Genomic DNA, 25,435 nt, shown 5'->3' on the forward strand with positions numbered 1-25,435 from the left:
GTTGCGGTTTTTCCATGTGAGATTCCCCGATGTAATTTGGAAATTTTTAAACTGCGTGGATTTGCTTCAATAAATATTTGCACTTTTGGAAGCTGGTTTCTTCAACCTTTTTTTTTCATTTATATAGTGTGACCTTAAAGAATGGTTAAAAAAAAAAAAAAAAAAATCTATACTTACCTTCCGATGACCCCCGGAGTCTTGCTTCCCTCTGTCCTGGCTGCCGGCAGATCGCGGTACACTGAAGGACCTGCCGTCACATGACTATGATGTCAGCGCAGGTCCTTCAGTCCATCGCGAGCTGCCGGGATGGGAGGACGAGCACAGCAGGGGCCGTCAGAAGGTAAATATAACATTTATTTTTTATTTTATTCTTTTTTTTAAAGGTTCTATGGTACCCGGGTCCGGAGGAGAGTCTCCTGTCCTCCACACCCGGGTACCATCCGCACATTGAAGCACATGGAATGCGCATCTACATATGCAGTGATGCGTAATCTATGCGTTTTAATGCAAGTCAATGGCGGCGAAAACGCAGCACTTCCGCAAAATAATTGGTAGTGCTGTGTTTTTTTCCGCAATGATAATCCACAGCGGAAATTTCCGCAGCATGTGCACAGCACATGCAGATTATCATTGGGGACCATGGCAGGCCTTCTACCATGTGTTTTTTAAGCGTTTCTGCAGCGTTTTTGCCACTGCAGAAACGCTTAAAAAACGCATCGTGGGCACACAGCCTTAATCCTTTAGTGACCAGGGAATTTAAATTTTTGCAGTTTTGTTTTGTGAATGAGAAAGGAAAAAAAAAGCAAAATTGCATCAAAAACACATGTAAAAACTCATCAAAACACATGGAAAAACGCATGTAAAAATGCATCAAAAACGCATCAAAAGCGCATCAAAAGCATGCATATTTTATGCAGCGTTTTTCCTGCCAACACTCTGGATTTGGGTGCAGAAAAATCTGTTGCAAATACCCAACATGAGCACAAACTATATGGGTAACTCTGAATTGTGGTGATTGCTGACTGTGACTGCTGAGAGTTAATTACTTGCTGGGTGACCCAATTGATATGGCAATTTAGTTTTTAAATTAATAATGCCCTGAAAGGTGGCTTCTGATGAAAACAACACTGCACAGGTCTCAAAGCATATCTGCATATATGCACAAATACATGAACAATATGGATTTAGAGAAAAGTCTACTGGGAAGCATGCGAAGCCAAGTAATACTGTATTTTTGTGTGTTATGTGTGTTTATTTGTAATAGTAGAAGTTTTTTAATGGTAAACTTACGATTTTTATCATTTTCCAGGATGGGCGCTTTTTTTTCTCCTTGTCTTCCTGCTTTCAATGTTTTCAAATTGATAGGACTGATGTATTTAAGAAGCTGGGCAGTGCTGACATGCAATGTTCCACACCAGCAGGTTTTCCGAGCTTCAAGGTCAGTAGTAAGTAGCTCATGAGAAGCAGAAGTGCAATACAGTATCTCAGCTATCAACTACATTATAAAGATAAATGAAGTTCATTTCCTGGGAAGGTTATACAGTACTACAAATGTATTGCTTTAATTTCCTCCAGTTGAAGGTGAAGCCACACTAGAAGGTCATGATGTTTTTTGAGGACTTTATATCAAGTGAAGATGAATTTGTGTATGGTCTGTGTATGGACCGTAATGTCAAGACCGATTGTAGTTGTCTTGACCCAATCTAGCAGCTTAGTTAGGCTATATGAGACTCTTAGTTTGGGTCAGGAGACTTGCGATCAGTCTGGGGAATGTGGTCCATACATAGAATGTGAAATATGGATATGATTTCAGCCTTAAAGGCATTGTGCCACAAACAAAGTACATTTTAATTAATAGATCTTGGAATAATAAATTCCACAACTGGATGTGTTAAAAAAATATGTTCCTGTGCTGAGATAATCTTATAAATGCGTCCATGCAGTGTTCTGCGTTATGACTTTTGCAGACTATGTTGAGCTGCTCCAGTTTGAGCTTGGCACATAACATAGCTCCTGGCTAGGAGGGAAGCTTCAGTCACTTATGATAAGTGATTATACAGATGAAATAGCAGGGACTTGCTGCTGCTTTCTGAGGTCGCACAGCAGTGAGTGTTTCTGCTGTGTCTCCAGCCCTCTGAGCTTATCATAAATTAAGCCAATGACATGTAAGTGCAGTGTTTTATGATGAGCTTAGAGGGCTGGAGACTTGGCAGAAACACTCACTCCTGTGTTACCTCAGAAAGCAGCAGCTGAAAGCTCATGCTATTTTGTTTGTATACTCACTTATCATAATTGACTTATGCTCCCCTCCCCGCCAGTAGCTGTGATCTGGAGCAGCACAGCATGGTTGGACAAAGCAAATACCAGTATATAGCAAGGCTACATTTATAAGATTATCTCAGCACAGGAACATTTTTTTAACACATCCAATTGTGGAACTTATTGTTCCAAGACCTATTGATTTAAAATGTAATTTATTCGTTAAACAACCCTTTAAGAACATTCTGATAGTTGGTAAATCTGCTGTAATTAACATGGTTCTTCTTCTCAGGTATAAATATTTAAATAATACATTTTATCCATGATCCTAACAGAATTGAAAAGTTCATGTAATTGCCCATATAGCAATTCTTTTCTGCTGTTTGTATAAAACGTACTTAACAAAAAGCATCAACCTTAAAATTATGGTAAAACACAATAAAATAAATGAACTCATATCTTGAGCATTACAATGAGCTATAATCAACTCTATATATAAAATAATGTTACAGATGTAATTATTAGAGGTCATAGAACTCTACTGCATCCGCTATAATTACACTTAGTGGAACCTTAATAACATAATTAAATGAAACCGAACTTGTATGAGATGAGATTGATATTACTCACAGACATATATTTTTCTATCTTTCCTTACAGGTCTAACAACTTCTACCTGGCTATGCTTCTCTTCATGCTTTTTCTCTGCATGCTGCCAACTGTGTTTGCTATCGTAAGGTATAAACCATCAGTTAACTGTGGACCCTTTAGGTATGTGATCTGCAAAAGTATGTCCATCCACTAAAAATATACTTAAGCACTAAGAAACGTTCTTCCGCCATCCTCATGTTAATTATTGCATATTTGTCATACTGAATGGTTTCTCATTTGGAGATCATGGCACATTTATAGTTTAAGGACGGTTTTAGATTAACATATTGAGGATGCTTTTGTGCACCCCTATGATGAATTCCAATAATCTGATGGCTTCACAAATCCCTATGGAGCTGTCAGCTTGAGTCCTTAGACCCATGGTTATGCCAGGACTCTTAGTAATATAGAAGCACAAATGTGCCTGTATAACATACATGTCTGCAACTGGCCTTAGAAATGACAGATATATTTTATCAATGAACTGTAATTTCTTTTGTTGGTGGCACTGTGTTCTTTTAGAAATTCTGTGATGACCACTGCACTCTCATGTTGGGTGTAAATACAAAGCAAAGTGACAAAGTATTTTGACTGCCCAGTAATAATGTTGGTTAAGGCAGTGTGTAGGGTTTGGGACCTTATACTTAATTGCATTTGCCTTCTATTAAAATAACTTCAGACCACATATAGCAGTTTATCATAATGTTCACAATGTATTACAAATTACATGTGTCACATATCCACCAGACACCGCCATGTTCATTCTGCACGTGTCACTGGTGAGAGAAAAGATATTGGGACCAAAAGCTCTGGACGGCACAGGCTTTATCCAGCTACTAAGGTTAGGGTGGCTGGGAGCTGCAGTGCTTTCCTGTCTGACAGTATGGGTGTGATCTGTCCAGCTGGAGTTATCAGTTCCTTGCTTCAGCCAACTGGAAAGCACCACGCCCTACTAAAGCTTCCAGCTTACTGCTGGAAGCTACCAGATATAGCTTTGTGCTCCTCTGGTTGAGTTCTGTGGCTCTGCTCCTGTTTAGTGTATGTGTTCCTTGTTTTTATCTTTGACGTTTCTCCTGCCTGACAATTTTTTACCTTTGCTGCCCTCTTGGTTTTGACCCTGCTCCCTTTCATTTTCTTGCTCTCGTTCACTCCCTTGTACAGCAGCCCTTATGTGAAAGCAATCCAATGTACCTTGTTTTAAGACCAGATCCCTGTGCAGGAGTTAAAGAGTGAAGGCTGGGGTTCATCTAGTGTCTGCCAGATGGAGTGGTTTGCGCCAAGTCAGTCTGAGGTAGTCTTTTTGAGCCTGTGGCCTCTGGCAGACGTAACCACTTGAACAAAAAGGCTAGCTGTGACAAAATCAGCATATTTCTAAAAAGCCTTATAGACAAACTAGCCAAATAATAATGAAAACCAAGAGAGGCCAGCAGTACCTATAGTGTCAAATGAATATGCAAGTACAAGTGCACCATAGCTGTAGAACAAACATAAATTGTAAGATACATGAATTCTATTACTGTTATACAGAAAATGTGATATTCTTAATGCATATATTGATCAAAGTGTGTGAAACCATATACCAACAAGACATCTCCCTTTTGATAGGTCCTATTCCACAGTTTTTTGACGCCTAGGCACATGGAGACGTGAGTCTGTTTAGTATGGAGTCTCATCTAAAAAAGGTCACCTTGTTGCTAGTAGATGGTCTCACACACTTAGATCAAAATGTACATCAATAATCTCACATTTTAGTGTGTGTAACAATAGTGTATTTTGTGTAATTGATGTTTGCAAAGTGCTGTTGCATTTACGTTTAGTCCAGCATTATCCTCATAATCAGATTTCCTGTGCATGAAACATATTAATGAAAAATATAATTACATAATTTTTTTTGACCCTTAGTGTAATTATTAATGTTGTAATAAATCTTCAGGCCTTTAATATATTTTTAAAGTGTATCATTTTCAAAATTATTCACTTGAGAGTAAAAGAGCAGAGTAATATTTTTTTATGTAAAAATGCACCAATGCCTTTTATTGTTTTCTGTTATTTTGTGTATAAAAAGCTCTGCAATAATTATCTCAACAGTGGACAAGAGAAGATTTATGACATAATTTCAGAAACTATTCAAACAGATTTTCCAGCCTGGTTCAACAAGGTTATGAGCTATGTCAGTAGCCCTGTAGTAGTACTTCCAGCTCTGCTTCTCCTCTTGTAAGTATTCTTTGGATCATGGTCCAAATGGTGATGCACATTATTCAATGTAGTCTATAAACCAATTTTGGCCAAAGATTTATTTTGGAAATAGCTAAAGAGATCAAGTGTCACTGCATGGGTGAGCAAATAGCTAGTATTTAGTCCTATTAGTGTACTACCATCATAAGAACTAGTGGTGGAAGGATTAATGGCTGCAGCATATACAACAGTCTTCATTTTCTAACATTCACTCACTTTCTATCTAGCATTAAAGGAAGTCTGTCAACTGGTTAACCCTCCTGAGCCATCTACATGGGCTGGCAGCAGGGGCGTACATAGGAATCATGGAGCCCCATAGCAGAAGTTCTAATTGGGCCCCACCCCCCCAAAAAAAATGTAAATAATTGTCGGGGTCACAAAAGAGCAGATCTCGCAACTTTCCAGCCTTTACATACACTGCTCAAAAAAATAAAGGGAACACTCAAATAACATCCTAGATCTGAATGAATCAAATATTCTCATTGAATACTTCATTCTGTACAAAATTGAATGTGCTGACAACAAAATCACACAAAAATCATCAATGGAAATCAAATTTATTAACCAATGGAGGCCTGGATTTGGAGTCACCCCCAAAATTAAAGTGGAAAAACACACTACAGGCTGATCCAACTTTGATGTAATGTCCTTAAAACAAGTCAAAATGAGGCTCCTTATTGTGTGTGGCCTCCACATGCCTGTATGACCTCTCTACTATGCCTGGGCATGCTCTTGATGAGGTTGCGGATGGTCTCCTGTGAGATCTCCTCCCAGACCTGGACTAAAGCCAACTCCTGGACAGTCTGTGGTACAACGTTGGTGGATGGAGCAAGACATGATGTCCCAGATGTGCTCAATCGGATTCAGGTCTGGGGAACGGGCAGGCCAATCCATAGTTTCAATGCCTTCAACTTGCAGGAACTGCTGACACACTCCAGCCACATGAGGTCTGGCATTGTCCTGCATTAGGAGGAACCCAGGGCCAACTGCACCAGCATATGGTCTCACAAGGGGTCTGAAGATCTCATCTCGGTACCTAACGGCAGTCAGGCTACCTCTGGTGAGCACATGGAGGGCTCTGTGGCCCTCCAAAGAAATGCCACCCCACACCATTACTGACCAACTGCCAAACCGGTTATGCTGAAGGATGTTGCAGGCAGCAAATCGCTCTCCACGGCGTCTGCAGACTGTCACGTCTGTCACATGTGCTCAGTGTGAACCTGCTTTCATCTGTGAAAAGCGCAGGAAGCCAGTGGCAACTTTGCCAATCCTGGTGTTCTGTGGCATTTCTTTGGAGGGCCGCACAGCCCTCCGTGTGCTCGCCATAGGTAGACTGACTGCCATTAGATACCGAGATGAGATCCTCAGACCCCTTGTGAGACCATATGCTGGTGCGGTGGGCCCTAGGTTCCTCCTAATGCAGGACAATGCCAGACCTCATGTGGCTGGAGTGTGTCAGCAGTTCCTGCAAGATGAAGGCATTTAAGCTATGGACTGGCCCGTCCATTCCCCAGACCTGAATCCGATTGAGCACATCTGGGACATCATAACTTGCTCCATCCACCAACGTTACGTTGCACCACAGACTGTCCAGGAGTTGGCGGATGCTTTAGTCAGGTCTGGGAGGAGATCCCACAGGAGACCATCGGCAACCTCATCAGGAGCATGCCCAGGCATTGTAGGGAGGTCATACAGGCACGTGGAGGCCATACACAGTACGGAGCCTCATTTTGACTTGTTTTAAGGACATTACATCAAAGTTGGATCAGCCTGTAGTGTGTTTTTCCACTTTGATTTTGGGGGTGACTCCAAATCCAGGCCTTCATTGGTTAATAAATTTGATTTCCATTGATGATTTTTGCGTGATTTTGTTGTCAGCACATTCAACGTTGTACAGAAAAAAGTATTCAATGAGAATATTTCATTCAATCAGATCTAGGATGTGTTATTTGAGTGTTCCCTTTATTTTTTTGAGTAGTGTAGTAATTTTCCTCCTGCTTACATCCTAGATCCCTCTTTCATTGCTCCATAAGTGTGATGCCAATAAAAGTGCCCCCCCCAAACACAGTGTGATACCCCCATGGTGAATTTCTCCACATGTGCAGTATAATGACAGTACTGTACCCCAACTCAACTCCCAGGGCAAAGTATGCTGACCCAGCACAGTATAATCCCCCAACTGTGACCCCCTAGAGCTAGAGAGGATGGTAGGTAATAAGAGAGGGTGTTATACATAATAAAAGATGAAACTATATAACTAAGAACGGCGCTGTTCTTAACGTCGGTGTTCTGCCCTGTTTTACAGATGCATTGAGCATGTCCTATTCTAATCCTCAAAATCGGATCAGAACAGGACAATCTCTGACCCTCACAGATCTCATTCTCAGATCTGTGATTTTCATGGATGTGTGAATGGATCTATAAAACTTTACGAGTCCGTGGGCCATCCGATAAACAAATCTGGCAGCACACGGACATTTCACACAAATGTGAGAATGTGACCTAAGGGATTTTACAGACAACATTATCACTCCAAGTCACACAGTGCAGATACAGAATAATATTTACATCCAGGTACTCACCGCTGACGTCTCGTCTGATCAGAGTCGGTTTCTGCTGCTTCTTCTCCATCTGGTCAGACCATCATGTCGACATCTCCCAGCCACGACTCGTCTTGTCACAATGATTTCCAGCCTAGAAAATAACAAGGTCAAATATATTGTATATATACATGTGTCTCCCCCACACTGCGCCCCTGACTACAGATATGTACCCCCCCATTAATATATTATTAGCCACTTAGTAATCAAAATATAAAGTGATAAGCAGCACTGAGCCCCCCCCCCATTAATTATAATCCCTGCCGCCCGATAATAAACATTCAATCTCTGTTACGTTCCCCAATTAACTGTAAGGCTATGTGCACACGGAAAATATACAAGGCTTTACAGTACGAGCAAAGTGAAACCCCCATCATTGCTCTCTTCCAGCACCCCCATTATTGCTCTCTTCCATCACCCCCATCATTGCTCTCTACCAGCACCCCCATCATTGCTCTGTCCCAGCACCTCCATCATTGCTCTGTCCCAACACCTCCCGTCATTGCTCTGTCCCAGCACCTTCATCATTGATCTCTCCCTGCACCCCCATCATTGCTCTGTCCCAGCACCTCCATCATTGCTCTCTCCCAGCACCCCCATCATTGCTCTGTCCCAGAACCTCCATCATTGCTCTATCCCAGCACCCCCATCATTGCTCTCTCTCAGCACCTCCATCATTGCTCTGTCCCAGAACTTCCATCATCGCTCTGTCCCAGAACTTCCATCATTGCTCTGTCCCAGCACCTCCGGTCATTGCTCTGTCCCTGCACTTCCCATCATTACTCTCTCCTAGCACCCCCATCATTGCTCTCTCCCAGCACCCCCATCATTGCTTTGTCCCAGCACCTCCCGTCATTGCTCTCTCCCAGCACCCTCATCATTGCTCTCTCCCAGCCCCTCCATCATTGCTCTCTCCCAGCACCCCCGTCATTGCTCTGTCCCAGCACCCCCATCATTGCTCTCTCCCAGCACCCCCATCATTGCTCTCTCACAGCACCCTCATCATTGTTCTGTCCCAGCACCTACATCATTGCTCTCTCCCAGCACCCCCATCATTGCTCGCTCCCAGCACCTCCATCATTTCTTTTTCCCAGCAACCCCATCATTTCTCTCTCCCAGCACCCCCATCATTGCCCTCTCCCAGCAACCCATCATTGCTCTCCCGATCCCCACCATCCCCACCATTGCTCTCCCCAGCCCCACCATCCCCATCACTGCTCTTCCCAGCCCCATCATTACTCTCCCCAGCCCCACCATTGCTCTCCCCAGCCCCACCATTGCTCTCCCCAGCCCCACCATTGCTTTCCCCAGCCCCATCAGCCCCACTATTGCTCTCCCCAGCCCCATCAGCCCCATTATCGCTTTCACCAGCCCCATCATTGCTCTCCCTAGCCCCATCAGCCCCATTATTGCTCTCCCCATCCCCATCATTGCTCTCCCCAGCCCCATTAGCCCCATTATTGCTCTCCCCAGCCGCCACACCATTGATCCTCCCAGCCCCATTATTGCTCTGCCCAGCCCCATCATTGCTCTCCCCAGCCCCACCATCCCCACTATTGCTCTCCCCCACTTCCCCGCCCCAGCGTTTCAGTAAAAATAAAAAAACACAACACTTACCTCTCTGCCCGTTCCCCCGTAGGCCGCAGCATCCTTGTTGTCTGCAACTTCCTAGCCTCTGTACGCTTTTATTTGCACCATGGTCTTATGGTTTTAATTTTTTCAAACTAAAGGCTATTTTTTAAGTCACTTGCACGAGTTGCTGGATAACTACCTCTTCATCACAACTTCCTCCCTCACGCAGGTGCGTGCCTGTGTGAGGGAGGAAGTGGCGGGCAGGAAGCAGAGGATGGATTTCTGCAGCTCCGCTGCCATTCTCTCTCCTGTCAGCAGCGGAGCTGCAGGGATCGCTCCATTCCCGCCACGAGCAAGAGGAACTTACAACCACTCTGAACATATTTATAGCTGATAGAAGCCGTTTTTACATACTGCACCCTTTATCAAAGCCATTCACTGCATTGCAATTGATATGAATATGATTTAAACCAACCAACAATGAAAGATTTTTTTCTAGACAAAAATATGTGTGGCTTTTATTCATATAATGGTGACCTGTAGAGTTTGATTCTGCGAACTTCCACCGATTTGTAGAATTAAAGGGAACCTATAATCAGGATATTAGACCCCTAACTAAAAGCATGTGTGTAAAGATCCTTTAATACTTATTAAATGCATACCTAACTTGTAGTATTTTATCTGGAAAAGTTGGAGAAAAATCCAGCCTTGAAATTGTAATTGCAAGTTTAGAGGTGAATACTGCACTTCCAGCTCTCCTGCCTCTCTCCCTATTCCCCACCCACTGCCAGCCTCCAGTCTCTGATGTACAGGTCATTCTTCTCTCAGTGGCTTGCATTCCCTGCCTGAGATTCTGCAGAATCACAGATCAATATAATCCGCCTCTTGCAACATCATCAGGAACTTACTGCACATGCATCGCCTGCTGTGATGAGACACCCAGGGACAATAACGGAGCCAGCGCAGAATGTAGGGCAGGGGAGGCAGGTCACTGAGAGAAAAGTGACTTATCCATCCGAGACCGGAGGCCAGAGGCAGATTGGGACATAACGGGAGAGGCAGGAGAGCTGGAAGTGCAGTATTTGCCCCCTGAACTTGCAATTAAAACTTCAAGGCTGGATTTCTCTACAATTTCCAAATGAAATACTGCACACAAGGAATAGATTTAGTAAGCTTAATAAGCCTTAAAGCGTCTTTGTGACTTGCCCAGGGGAATGGGGATGACTCGGTACCCGGGCCTTTACCTTGGGGATGTCGCGGTGGTCGGCTCCCGGGCCCGTACCCTGGGGTCTCTCTTTAAAAAGGTGGAAAATTTGGTTAAGTTTATAAAAGAGTTCGTGACGCCACCTGTGGCTTCTGGTGAGGATCACCAGCGCTGCTCAGTCCACTGAGGCCGGTGATAAGGCAGCTTGATGGTATAGCTCCCCACAGGTGGAGCTAGGCCTCAGGGCAGAGTATGAAGGGGGATGCAGGACAGGCGAGACCCAGCCGGGTCGGAGCAAGAACAGGGACAGACACGCTAGTCACTTCAGTACCTTTTACTGATGGAAATTCAGGCACGTCCCGGAGTACTGTAGGGTGAAGGGTTCATGTCAGGATCCTCCCCAATGAGCGGGTTTTGGGCCTCCTGTCTCTTGTCTCTGCGTAGTAAGTTTCTGACCTGCCTGGAGCTAGGCCTAACTTTGTCTCTGTCCTGCGCAGGCTAACCTTGTGGTAGGGCCTTTCCTTGAAGTACACGCTCCCGACTTACAGGGCCTATGTGTCTCCTGGCTCTATTACGTATCAGCACTTTAGCGATCCTGGGACTTGTAGTTCTCCAGGGATTCTGGTTTATCTTATCTTACTGGGTCATGGAGATCCCGGTAAGCTTCGGACCCGGTGTCCGGTAACCGCTTCGGGGTGACCTAGTTAAGCTCCTCTGCCCCCTATGTAGTTACATAGTTACATAGTTTATAAGGCCGAAAAAAGACAAGCGTCCATCCAGTTCAGCCTATTTCTTGTGCACTGCAGCTATTCCGCAGTGGGGAAGGCTACAAAAAACCCCATGCGGTATAGGCCAATTTACATCATTGAGGAAAAATTCACTTCCCGACACCAATCTGGCAGTCAGATTAAATCCCTGGATTAATTAACTATCACTAAGCATAAGATGTAATTTTATTGTTCTCAAGAAAGGCGTCCAGGCCTCTCTTGAACTCATTAAGTGAGTTGGACATCACCACTTCCTCTCCCAGAGAGTTCCAGAGTCTCACGGCTCTGACCGTAAAGAATCCCCTTCTATGCTGGTGCAGGAACCTCCTTTCCTCCAGACGCATAGTGTGCCCCCTCGTCTTTGTCACCATCCTTGGTATAAACAGGTCATGGGAGAGATCTCTGTACTGCCCCCTGATGTATTTATACATGTTTATGAGGTCTCCCCTAAGCCTTCTCTTTTCCAACGTAAATAGGCCTAATTTTGACAACCTCTCTGGGTATTCTAGTCCCTCCATTCCCTTTATTACCTTAGTCGCCCTCCTTTGTACCCTCTCTAGCTCCAATATGTCTTTCCTGAGCACCGGAGCCCAGAACTGTGCACAATATTCTAAGTGCGGTCTTACCAGCGCTTTATACAGAGGAAGAACAATGTTCTCATCATATGCCCCTATTCCTCTTCTGATGCATGCCATGACTCTATTTGCCTTCGCAGCTGCTGCCTGACACTGGGCACTCCAATTTAATTTGCTATTTACCAAGACGCCCAGGTCCTTCTCCATGTCAGATTTCCCCAACGGTTTCCCATTTAATATGTATGGGTGACTGGTGTTTTTCTTTCCCATGTGCATGACCTTACATTTATCAGCATTGAACCCCATTTGCCATTTTTTGGCCCAACTCCCCAATTTATCTAAATCCTCCTGTAGCTGTGCCCTATCCTCATCTGTATTAACTACTTTACAAAGTTTAGTATCATATGCAAATATTGTTATTTTACTCTGCAACCCTTCCACTAGATCATTAATAAATATATTAAATAATATAGGGCCCAAGACAGACCCTTGAGGCACCCCGCTAGTAACCCTTACACACCCTGAGCTTACTCCATTGATAACCACCCTCTGCTTTCTATCGCTCAGCCAGCTATTTACCCACTTGCACACATTATCCCCCAGTCCAAGCATTCTCATTTTATAAACCAACCTTTTGTGTAGCACGGTATCAAACGCTTTGGAGAAGTCAAGGTATACAACATCCACTGACTCTCCCCAGTCCAGCTGTGAGCTCACCTCCTCGTAGAAGGCGATCAGGTTTGTTTGGCAGGAGCGATCCCTCATGAATCCATGTTGATATGGAGTTAGACAGTTATTATCATTAAGATATTCTACAATAGCATCTCTAAGAAATCCTTCAAACAATTTACCCACAACAGACGTTAAGCTTACTGGTCTATAGTTCCCAGGGTCACTTTTAGACCCCTTTTTGAATATTGGTACCACATTTGCTTGGCGCCAGTCTAGTGGGACAGTCCCTGTCCATAAAGAGTGCTTGAATATAAGATACAGCGGCCTGTCTATCACATTACTTAATTCTTTTAGTACCCGGGGGTGTATGTCATCTGGGCCTGGTGACTTGTCTATTTTGATATTATTTAGGCGTTTCTGAACTTCTTCCTGGGTTAGGTGGGTGATATTTAGCGGAGAGTTTACTTTATCACTCTGCATTTCCTCCGATAAATTGTTTTCTTTTGTGAAAACAGTGGAGAAGAAGCCATTGAGTAGGTTTGCTTTACCCTCATCGCCCTCTATGATTTTACCCAGGTTATTTTTCAATGGGCCAACTACATCAGTTTTAATCCTTTTACTGTTTATATCAGTTTGGGATTCGTTTTACTTTCCTTGGCAATTAGTCTCTCTGTCTCCTCTTTTGCTATTCTTATTTGTTTCTTACAGATTTTGTTTTTTTCCCTATAAGATATTAGCGCTTCCTCGCTGCCTTCTTGTTTAAGTTTACCGAAAGCCCTTTTTTTGTTTTTCATTGCCCTCTTGACTTCCTTATTTAGCCACATTGGCTTCCTCCTATTCCTAGCCCTTTTATTCCCATAAAGGTATGTACCTTCTACAGTGACTATGTAGGACTGTTTTGAAAATTTCCCATTTTCTATCCGTGCTCCTATTACTGAAGATACTATCCCAGTCTATAAGGTGAAGGGCATCTCTTAGCTGATCAAACTTTGCCCTCCTGAAGTTCAGTGTTTTTGTGACTCCCTTGCTGGGCACCCTACTGAAGCACATGTGGAATTGAATAATGTTGTGGTCACTATTTCCCAGGTGCTCCCCGACCTGCACCTCAGTTATTTTGTCTGGCCTGTTAGTTAATATTAAGTCTAAAAGGGCCGTCCCTCTAGTTGGTTCCTGCACAAGTTGTGACAAATAATTGTCTTTGATAATTGACAGAAACCTGTTTCCTTTCTGAGATCTACAGCTTTCGGTTTCCCAGTCTACATCGGGGTAGTTGAAGTCCCCCATAATAATCACCTCGGTATTTTTTGCTACTTCATCTATTTGTCTCATTAATAGACTTTCCGTGGCTTCTGCTATATTTGGTGGTTTATAACAGACTCCTATGATAATTGTATTAATGTTTTTTGCCCCATGTATCTCCACCCATAAGGACTCGACCTCCTCATTTCCCTCCCATACATCCTCCCGTATTGTAGGCTTTAGACACTTCTTTACATATAGACAGACTCCACCCCCTTTCCGACTTCTTCGATCCCTTCTAAACAGACTGTAACCCTGTAAGTTAACTGCCCAGTCATAGCTTTCATCTAACCATGTCTCGGTTATTCCCACTATGTCATAGTTACCTGTAGATATTTCTGCTTCCAGTTCATCCATCTTGTTTGTCAGGCTCCTGGCATTTGCTAGCACGCAGTTTACACGATTTTGTTTTGTTCCAATCTTCTCCCTGTGGATTGTATTAGAAATTTTCTTACCTCCCTTCCAAGTATCTTGTCTTGGGCCTTCTTTGTCGCACTTCATATCTTTCATTAGTATGTTCTCTGGTTGCATGTTCGTGTCCGGCATTTTTCTTCCCATCCCCTCTTCTTCTAGTTTAACGCCCTCCTGATGAGTGTTGCGAGTCTCCTGGCGAATGTGTGTTTCCCGGGTTTGTTGAGGTGTAGTCCGTCTCTGGCAAGGAGTCCGTCATAGAGGTAATTCACACCGTGGTCCAGGAATCCAAATCCTTGTTGTCTGCACCATCGTCTCAGCCAGTTGTTCACATCAAGGATCCTGTTCCATCTCCTGACGCCATGCCCGTCTACTGGAAGGATAGAAGAAAAAACTACCTGTGCATCCAGTTCTTTTACTTTCTTCCCCAATGCTTCAAAGTCCTTGCAGATTGTTGGTAGGTCCTTCTTTGCCGTGTCATTGGTGCCAACATGTATCAGAAGAAATGGGTGGACATCCTTGGAACTGATGAGCTTCGGTATCCTATCGGTAACATCCTTGATCTTCGCCCCTGGGAGGCAGCATACTTCTCTTGCGGTTATGTCCGGTCTGCAGATAGCTGCTTCTGTTCCTCTCAGTAGTGAGTCTCCCACCACCACCACTCTTCTTCCCTTCTTGGCTGTCCTTTTTCTTGTCGCTTCTGGGTGTTTCTGGGTGCTCTTTTCTTTTTTGCTTGCTGGTAGTTCCTCATCCTTAGGTGTGCCATCTTCGTCCTCCACAAGTCCTTGGAATCTGTTTCTCAGTTGTGTGGTTGGTGGTGTCTCCATGGTCTTCTTGCTTCTTTTGGTCACTTGCCTCCACTTGTCTGCCTCTGGAGGTTCTCTGACGCTTCCTTCACTTTCTGTGACCAGTAGTGACGCTTCTGTTCTGTCCAGGAAGTCTTCATTTTCCTTGATGAGTTTTAATGTCGCAATTCTTTCTTCCAGTCCCCGCACCTTTTCTTCTAAAAGAGCCAGTAGTCTACACTTCTGGCAGGTGAAGTTGGTTTCAGCTTCTGGTCGATCTGTGAACATGTAGCACATGTTGCAGCTCACCATGTAGGTTGTCACATCTGCCATGCTGCTCCTTGTCCCTGCTGACTTGATGTCTGTCTTCTTTCTTGTGATACCCTAGGATAAACAAATTAAACAAACAAAACAAATTTGCGCGCCGCCCGGCGCGTGGTTTGGCGATGCTTTCCAAGCAGCTGATCCCGGTTGTACCCAACGATCTTCTAGCTGAAGGAGACTCTTCGCTTTTCCCAGAAGGCACCTGGAATATGCAAATTGTCCTCTTCAAGCTTCAATCCCTGGTTTGGCGATGCTTTCCAAGCAGCTGATCCCTGCTGTACCCAACGATCTTCTAGCTGAAGGAGACTCTTCGCTTTTCCCAGAAGGCACCTGGAATATGCAAATTGTCCTCTTCAAGCTTCAATCCATGGTTTGGCGATGCTTTCCAAGCAGCTCATCCCGGCTGTACCCAACGATCTTCTAGCTGAAGGAGACTCTTCGCTTTTCCCAGAAGGCACCTGGAATATGCAAATTGTCCTCTTCAAGCTTCAATCCCTGGTACTAACTCTCCACTCGCCTTCGGCCTACTCGGGCCCTCACTAGGCTACTCACACTAACGGCAGCTTGCCGCACTTCACCGATCTTATGGCGCCGGCACACCTAAAGCTCACTGTAATGCACATGCCCGGGCTGAGCGGCGTGTGCGTGTGATTCCATTGGATCGTGCCGGAGAGTGAATGCCTGGAGGGGCGTAACTAGGTATTCACCCGATCCGACCAGGGTCGCACGACGGCATACGACGCCAGTGCACCAAGGAGGAACCGAGCAGAGGGACCAGGTGTTACTCCAGGACAGACCCCGGACACGGCTGTTGACCCACACAGGGGAATACAGGAACAGACAGGTTAGGCTGGCACACAGACTGGTGGGTATAGGCAGGCACGACTGGTATGCAGGCAGGCCGGTATGCAGGCAGGGGGGTACAGGCAAGCACGGCTAGAGTGCAGACAGGGAGGCACTAGCAGGTAGGAACACAGGCGGGATAGGACCCAGTACACACTGGGACTCAGGAACAGAACCACAGATGTGGCGGACAAACACAGCAGAGTAAGGCCGCCCAGAGTGGTGAGCGAGAGCAGGGCAAGAAGAGGCCACCTGGAGCGGTGAGCGAGAGTAGAGCAGGACGAGGCCGCCTGGAGCGGTGAGCAAGAGTAGAGCAGGACGAGAACGCCTGGAGCGGTGAGCAAGAGCAGAGCAGGACAAGGCCGCCTGGAGCGGTGAGCAAGAGCAGAGCAGGACAAGGCCACCTGGAGCGGTGAGCAAAGGGTCAGAGCTGAACGAGACTGCCGGAGCAGTGAGCAAAGGAGTCAGAGCAGAGCGAGACTGCCGGAGCAGTGAGCAAAGGGTCAGAGCGGAGCGAGACTGCCGGAGCAGTGAGCAAAGGGTCAGAGCGGAGCGAGACTGCCGGAGCAGTGAGCAAAGGGTCAGAGCGGTGCGAGACTGCCAGAGCAGTGAGCAAAGGTTCAGAGCGGAGCAAGACTGCCAGAGCAGTGAGCAAAGGGTCAGAGCAGGCCAGAACTGCCGGAGCAGTGAGCAAAGGGTCAGAGCGGAGCAAGACTGCCGGAGCAGTGAGCAAAGGCTCAGAGCTGGCCAGAACCTCCGGAGCAGTGAGCAAAGGGTCAGAGCAGAGCAAGACTGCCGGAGAAGTGAGCAAAGGGTCAGAGCGGAGCAATACTGCCGGTGCAGTGAGTAAAGGGTCAGAGCGGAGCAAGACTGCCAGAGCAGTGAGCAAAGGGTCAGAGCAGGCCAGAACCGCCGGAGCGGTGAGCAAAGGCAGAGCAGGCTAGAGCCGCCGGAGCGGTGAGCAAGGCAGAGCAGGGGGGACAGGGCTCTGTACACACGGAACAGGCAGGAAGGGAAAGGCAGAACCAGATACCCACAGGGTACTTACAGTGAAGTAGCGAGTGGACCACTAACTCACAAACGGAAGTACAGTGACAACGAGCAGGAGTTAGGTACGAGTTCAGACTCTGCAGAAAAAGGAAAGGTACGGACATAGAGAAACACAGGAAACAGGCTAGAAGAGTATACAGACAAGAACAGACACAGTAGCAAGATACAGGAGCGGGTCTAGGTATGCAGCCCCTAGAAGGCGGGAGGAACAGGCTAAGAGCGTGTTCAGACAGGACAGACAAGATACAGGAGCGGGTCTAGGTATACGACCCCTAGAAGGCGGAACGAACAGGCAAGGAGCGTGTTCAGACAGGCCTGGAAATAAAGCCTCCAGGAAGGGCAGGCTAGCAAACGCAGAAGGGGACCTGGCACATTCAGAGTGAAAGAGCACACTGAATGAAACACAATGCTCAGGCAGGGATTCATTGGAGCAGCTGGGTTAAATACCAGGTGACAGACAGCAATAGGCTGAGGACGCACAAGGGGTGAGCCCGCAGCAGGTACAAGAAACAGGAAGTGATCGGGCGCCGCCCTTAAGCAGCAGAAACAGAGGCAAGCAGACAGCATGAAGGGAAGCCAGGCTAGCAGACTGGACTGGAGATCAAGTGCGCGCTCTTGCACAGTGGGAGATGGACCACTATGCAAGGACGCCGCCAGGTATGTTACACTCACTACTCTGAGCTACAACTGAGTCTAGAACGTGCTCCACTGCAGACTGACCTCTCTCAGGCTTCTACTGCAGGAACTCTCTCAGCAGGTTTGCTTTCTGTCGACTCCAGTCTAGACTCGACTGACCGCTGCCTGGCTCCACCTTCCCTATTTATCTATCCCTAACGGGCTCCCTCTGGTGGTCTGAGGTGGAAGGTGGAGATGTGTGAATGGTTATGGGGGCCTCTTGTGGAGGAATCCATCAATACACCCTTCTAGGATCTGTGATACCAAGCGCAGCTGGGCGTCACATTTGTACAAATGTCTTTTGTTAGGAATATATTATCCTGACGACAGGTTCCATTTAAGTTCCTTGAGACATTAAAGAGGTTGTCCGCTACTCTACATAATGCCCCATCTATTTAAACAGTGGAAAGAAGATTTTTTGTAATTACCTTCCATTGTTTTTGTTGCCTGTGAGTGGCGCTGTCGCTGACCACTCACTAGGCATCACGTGACCCGGCTGCAGCCTTCGCTGACATCTGCTGATGTCACCTCAAGTTCCGGCTGCAGCCGGGCGTGACCCAGTGACACACTCTCCCCTGATTGATGGGCTGTGGGCAGGGTTTCACCGCACGTCACAGCCCAGCATCCACCGCGCGCTTTCCTTTCTCCTCTGCATTCGTTGGGAAAGCAAGCAGACTACCCTGTCCCAAACACCAAGAGCTCGTGCACACGACCAATTTTCTTGGACGAGTGCTAGCCATGGTTTTCACAGATAGCACTAGTACCTATGATATTCTATAAACAGAGGGGAGTAGGGAAGGAATGTCAGCTCAGCACATTGGAGATATCGCCAGCAGGTATGAAGTGTCGCAAGGAGCCATCCTAGTCTTGGACGTGAAGATAAATACAAAAAAAGAAAGAAGTTCTCCAGTGATGGCAAACAAAACTCCGTCTTTATTGTAGAAATATTAAAATATGAATGCACCGGTTCACAGGGAATATCCAAAAATACAGAAACCAACGCATTTCAGCGAGATGCCTTAATCGTGGTCAACGCTGCTGAAGTGAATCAATTCTTCAGAGATGATGATTGATGATGAAAAAGGCTTTTTATTAACAACATGTTTCAACACCGTACCGGCATCTTTTTCAAGGAAAAAAAAACAAATGTGTACAGCATGAGAATGGATGGGTTTTTTAAAGGCCCAAAATGGATGCCAGTTACATAGGGAATACCCACAAGAACACTTAAACCAATAGCAAAATTAGGAAGGGGAGGGACGCTCAACTTTCAATTTCAAATAAATTAAAGTTGGGGAAAAAAAAAAAAAAGGGACCATCCTTAATACTGATAAATTGTAAACAGTTGAATGATTGCAATCATTCAACTGTTTACAATTTATCAGTATTAAGGATGGTCCCTTTTTTTTTTTTTCCCAACTTTAATTTATTTGAAATTGCAAGTTGAACGTCCCTCCCCTTCATCTCTGAAGAATTGATTCACTTCAGCAGCGCAGCCCACCTACGTGTTTATCCAACTGGATCCAATATCTCCTGGAGGATTTATCTTCCAGCCACGGGGCTGCAGCAGCTGTTTTTCTTCATGCCTTCATAGGAGTTGTGCCTGTCACAACTCCATCAGGTGAGTGTAACCAGCAGTCTCCTACTCTCCCTCCATAGGGTATCACTCTCTTGTGCGCTCTGTTCCCCACATTTAGATCTACATTAATCGTGGTCAAAACATCTCACTGAAACGCGTTTATGTGTTTTTGGATATTCCCTGTGAACCGGTGCATTCATATTTTTATATTTCTACAATAAAGACGGATTTTTAATTGTTTGCCATCTCTGGAGAACCTTTTTCTTTTTTGTATGATATTATATGGGGCTGTGCATAAGTCCGATTTTTTTCCTTGGACCAAGTGTTCCATGGAAAAAATCAGATACATGTCCGATTTTGATCCGAGTGTCGGATCAAAATCAACAATGCAAGTCTTGGACTGACAGAATGGAGAAGGTGGAGAATCTTTATTTTTTTCTTCATGTCCAACAAAAACTGATGCCAGTCTGATCAGAATAATAGGACCGTTTTTCTTGGATGTGTAGAAAATGGTCGTGTGACCCTACCCTAATGAAGGTCACGAAAATAACCCCACAATTAGTGAGTTTTGAAGACTTTGGGTAGGTTTACAGGACCGTTTAAAAAAATTGTTTGGAATTTCATCCAGGGAAGTAGGACAATTTTTTTTTCTCACTTCATTCTCACGTCATTCGTGTGCAATCTGTTTTTTTACAGCAGTAGCTATTAATCATTTTAAAGACCATTTACAGTTTCCTTTGTTACAAAATTGCAATGTATCCATAAAAATCGAATGCTTTACTGTGGCATCTATTTTTTTTCTTACACACATAGACTTGAATGGGTACGTCTCATCCGACTTACGAAGGAAACTAGTGCATGCTGTGTTTTTTTTCACACACCGATTCGGCCAGTGAAAAAAATTGCACGTCCTAGTGCAATCTGTATTTTTAACGGATAGCACTTGGACCGAAAATACAGTTGTTTGCACGAGTCGTTAGAATTAAAGTATAGATTCAATCTTATTGGTATTAGCTTACATATTGCACTGATTTGATCTCTTTGGCCTGGTACATGCTACTATTGTCGTTTCACCCTCTCATACATGATTTCTTACCCCTTTAAGTGCATTCATTATGAATAATTGTATTTTTTGTTTGTGTATTTTTTTTCTTTCACAGCATGTTGATTTATTACCTTCAGAGTATTGCAAGGTCATTAAAATTCACCAATAATCAGCTAAGAGCACAGATCCAGACTGTAAGTAGATTCCAGTGAGTAGCCTGAGCCATGATGACATGTACTGTACTGTACCTCTATGTCACCACATATTTTTGTTACAGGAAAGGACTGAAGACAAGAAAAAAGTGTTTCAAATGGCTGTAGGTGGGTTTAAAAAATATTGATGTTGCTAATAGTACTAATTACCAATGTAATTCATTTTTTTTCTCCAAAAATTGTGCCACATTTACACTGTAGAAGAAAAAAGACCAGCTCACCCCTTTGAGGAACAATCGGCACGGAAGCCCATGATTGACGCCACTGCTCAACACCCAGTATATGCAGGAGAAGAAGGAAAGATCCAGCTTCCGATCCAGGTATATATAAACGAATTCCTTTATTGCAAAATGTTAAAAATATTTGACAAGAAGATGAACAATTGCACACCAACAATCTAAGGTGTGAGGGGTGGACTTGGGGATCTCATCACACGTTTCGAGTGCTACATGTGCTCTTAAACTTGGTTTGAATCAAGTCTTCCCCTCACACCTCAGATTGTTTATGTGCAATTGTTCATCTTCTTGTCAAATATTTTTAACATTTTGCAATAATAGAATTTGTTTTATATATACCTGGATCGGAAGCTGGATCTTCTCTTCCACATCTGCACTGACATGATATGATTGACAGCAAAATGTTCACATCACTAGCTTATTACATTAAACAATAAAGATTTTAACCACAATCGGTTTATACATTTTGAAGGGATTTTCTGGATTCGGAAAATATTGACAGCGCTGTAGCCAATTGCTGAGCACAGAGGGTCGGAGCCACTTGGGTCATCAACTCGGGCAGAACCGCTGAGTTCAGTCATTGGCTGCAGTGCTGCGACATGAAGTCAGCACTACAGACAGTAACAGACACCGAGAGTATCGGCAGTGACTTAGCGCTGAACAGGGGTTTTCTGAAACCAGATATAAAGATATACTGAGCACACATTCCTCCACCCTCAATCACTACATATGCAACATCCTCCTCTTTTCTGAAGCCTTATATTAAAATGGTTTTCAACACCCCCAATATTAATGACATATCGTCATGATAATAATCTTTATCTATGTAGTGCCGCAGCGCTTTACAATTCAGTATAAATCCTGAAATGATAAATCCTCAATATAAGATTGTAGTGGGCCGACACCCGGCACGCCCACCGATCAGCTGCTAACAGCACCAGCAGGGGCAGATGTAAACAGTGTGACAGAGTAGATCATCACGCCTTCACAACACAGTTTATTGGCCTCTCTTGGGTACTGCATATCAGCTTTATTTAAATATACACATAGTTTTAATATGTTTTAAGCAATTTAATAAAGTTAAAAAATGAGGCAGGTGGACACTTACTATTTAAATTACACAAGAAGGCCACAGAAATTGCAATTTTTCAGTTTTAATTAAAAGTAGAATTATGGCAGACTAGTTTGCTCAGAATTAATACTATTATTGAATCAAAATCCTATCAAAATATTGAGAAAAAAGTCGTAGTTCAGCTCACCTGCTTAGTGCACGGTCATAAAAAGCTCAAAGCAGAAAGTCCAGGAAGAGACCAGCCCTCGCTTCATCCACAAAAAAGGCTTTTATTGCAATAAAGTTAAAATCAGGAATAATTCACACAGCATTACTCCATGAGACATAGTTGAAAACCATAAAAAGATAAGGCAACGCGTTTCTGACCTTTGTGGTCCTTAGTCACTGCCTAAATGTTCACCCGAGACCATACAACTATATGCCGTCTCAGTCTGGCTGATTGATTAGCCTGGACGTGTGTACGGATAAAAAAACAATGAAAAAGACACACAATGGAATTTACAAATATAACACACAACAATGTATATATAAAAAAAAAATTATACGTGCACATGTGCAGGCTAATCAACCTTTTTTATGAATGAAGCAAGTGCTGGTCTCTTCCTGGACTTAATATCAAAATATTACTGGGCCTAAATTTAAAGTTAGAAATGGGTAAAATTTTAGGGGGAAAACAGGCACAGATCCATATAGCAGGGATTGCTGCAACTTTTTTTTTCATAAAGAAAGAGCTAGCTGAGCTACAATACAGGCCACCCAAACACCTCAAATAAGAGACAAAGCATTAGTAATAGCATCTGCTATGGAACATTGATAATGAAAAGAAATGACTAAATAAATCCGCAGGACCCTGATCCAAAGACCATGTCAGTACTCTGTGGCCACTGGACAGGAGCACTGCGATCCGCCTCTTACCTGCCGTCATCTGTGGCTCCTCTTTTGATTAGTCAGTCTGGAGCGCCGTCACACACAACATTGCACCAGGCTGGCTAATCAAGAGGAGCCGCAGATGGCGGCACATAGGAAAGGGTTCACAGGGCTTATGTCCAGTGGCCACAGAGTACCTATCTGGTAACTAAACCACGGTCCTGAAAATCGATTTGCTCAGCTTTAGGACTAAATAAATGAGATGACTTTGCTTCAGATCATTCTCATGATTGGAAATGGCACCAGGGTGGCACCACTAACTTATAAAGGGGTTGCATGATTTGATACAATTTTCCTTTTTGCCTGTCGAGTTCCATAATTTGTCATAAGTAGATTAAATAATTTCCCACTTTCATCAAAACCCAGTCCAATTGTATTTTGATTCTTATATTCAATAAGTTTTTTTTGGAATGTCCTTACTATGTAATTGCTATGTTTTGTGTTCCCAGCCCGGTTTCAGAAGAAAGATGGAGTAGATAAAAAGCGAGAACAAGACAGTGACATAATCAGCCAAGAGTCATCTTCAACTCCAAGGAAGAATGGAAGTGTGGTGAACTTTGAATCCCCTGGGAGCAAACACAGTCGAATACAGACTATAAGTCAATCTGCTCCCCGCGTGTTAGTCCCCCAAATCCCCAATGTAAACCTGAGCCCTTCTGTGTCCAGAGTAAAACAACAGCAAGCAGAGAACACCTCAAGCAGGTATGTGTACACTATAGATTAATGCGATAATCTGTAAATGTGTTCTATAGAAAAGTTTATTAACCTAGTACATATCGTTAAATATCACTAAAGACTAAATGTATTCATTTTCGCATCCCCACTATAATTGCATTCTTAGATTTACTGACATTTCTGACTCTTGTTACGAAGATAGTCCAGCTCACCATAAATCATACATCAGCCAAAACAATTAACCACTGACAAGTGAAATGAATAACATTGTTTATCGAGTTACAATGGGCAAATGTAAGTATCTGAGTGACTCTGACAACAGCCAAGTTGTGATGTCTAAGTGACTAGATTAGAGCATCTCCAATAGATAAGTGCATTCAAGGCCTGATTATCTTTATTGATGAGTATAATATTACAGATTATGGGTACTACATTTTGGAGATAGAATGTTGATCAGGGAAACTAGGCAGATGCCATGTATGTAGTTGGGAAGGAATGTTCCCTCTAATATGGGGCAATTAACATCTGACTCATGGGGTTATTGCCTTCCTCTGGATCAACATGTTGGGTTAGAAGTTTAACTCAATGGACTTGTGTCTTTTTTTAATCTTAAAACTGAAAAAAAAAATCAGGTCTTATGGTGTGTTCTTGGCATGCACAGGTAATATCTGCCAAAAGTAGCCTAAGGCGTAAGTTTACATCACACGAACGGAGCCAGTAATCAACCACCGATCGGCTACATGCAAGTCAATCAGCATTCATTTAATGGCTAGTTCAGACAAGCCAACCACAGTTCTATGTGCATTCAACAACCATTCTTTGAGAATAAAACATTATGTTATCGGCAGCACATCACCTGTTTACACAGGACAATTGTTACGGATCTGGGTGGTGGAACCTCTGTGCTGCGATGCAAGGAGGGACCAGAGGGGCGTAACTAGGTATCAACTCGGACTGACCAAGGTCGCACGGCGGCTCAATCGACTCCGTGAACCAGGGAAGGACCGAGCAGAGGGACCAGGTGCTACTCTGGGCCTGTCCTTGTATGAGAGCAGGTGACTCCCATGGGTAACTGGCAGGAGCCTCTGGGTAGGCACGGCAGGTAACTGGTAGGAGCCTCCTGGTAGTCTGGCTGATAGGCATGGCAGGTAACTAGTACATTCTCCTGGTAGGCAGACAAGCCAGGCCCATAGACAGACTGGCGGGTTTGGATCGTAGGCAGACCGTCGGGCTGGAGAGTACACTTGGCTGGCGGAGACAGGTAGTCAGGCTGGCGGACTGGACTGGTAGTCAGTCTGGCGGACTGGACTGGTAGTCAGGCTGGCAGACTGGACTGGTAGTCAGGCTGGCAGACTGGACTGGTAGTCAGGCTTGCGGACTGGACTGGTAGTCAGGCTGGCGGACTGGACTGGTAGTCAGGCTGAGAGGTCATCCAGCCATTGGCCAGGGACTCCTTAGGACGGCGCCGGCCCCTTTAAGAGGGAGGGAGCGCGCGCGCCCTAAGCACAGCGCCCGGGAAGCAGCAGCTGGGAGGCCGGAAGACGCCGGGAGCACGGCGGTAAGGGGGACGGCGTCTCTGCGTGTCAGGGGGCAGAGACGCCGATACTACAGTACCCCCCCTTTACGCCCCCTCTTTTTTAGGCCGGAAAGAATTTTTTTAAGGAGAAGCGGGGCGTGGATGTTCTCCCTGGGTTCCCAAGTTCTCTCCTCTGGGCCAAACTCCTTCCAATCCACCAGAAAAAATGTTTTTCCTCTTACCCTCTTGGT

The 25,435-nt window shown here is 44.7% G+C and overlaps 1 protein-coding gene across 1 annotated transcript in view; it reads left to right on the forward strand.

Annotated features, from left to right (window-relative positions):
• The window catches only part of TMC3 (transmembrane channel like 3), a 95,736-nt gene that overhangs the window by 58,297 nt on the left and 12,004 nt on the right, over positions 1 to 25,435 (forward strand). Inside the window, exons 16-21 of the mRNA XM_073650842.1 lie at positions 1,310 to 1,438; positions 2,920 to 3,030; positions 4,999 to 5,124; positions 20,662 to 20,740; positions 20,824 to 20,866; positions 23,443 to 23,695. Of these exons, the coding sequence (XP_073506943.1) occupies positions 1,310 to 1,438; positions 2,920 to 3,030; positions 4,999 to 5,124; positions 20,662 to 20,740; positions 20,824 to 20,866; positions 23,443 to 23,695 (741 nt within the window). The remainder of the gene's footprint in view (positions 1 to 1,309; positions 1,439 to 2,919; positions 3,031 to 4,998; positions 5,125 to 20,661; positions 20,741 to 20,823; positions 20,867 to 23,442; positions 23,696 to 25,435) is intronic.

This window comes from Phyllobates terribilis, unplaced genomic scaffold (assembly GCF_046119375.1).
Source record: "Phyllobates terribilis strain yellow unplaced genomic scaffold, ASM4611937v1 Scaffold_11__3_contigs__length_659146591, whole genome shotgun sequence".
NCBI classification, from domain to species: domain Eukaryota; kingdom Metazoa; phylum Chordata; class Amphibia; order Anura; family Dendrobatidae; genus Phyllobates; species Phyllobates terribilis.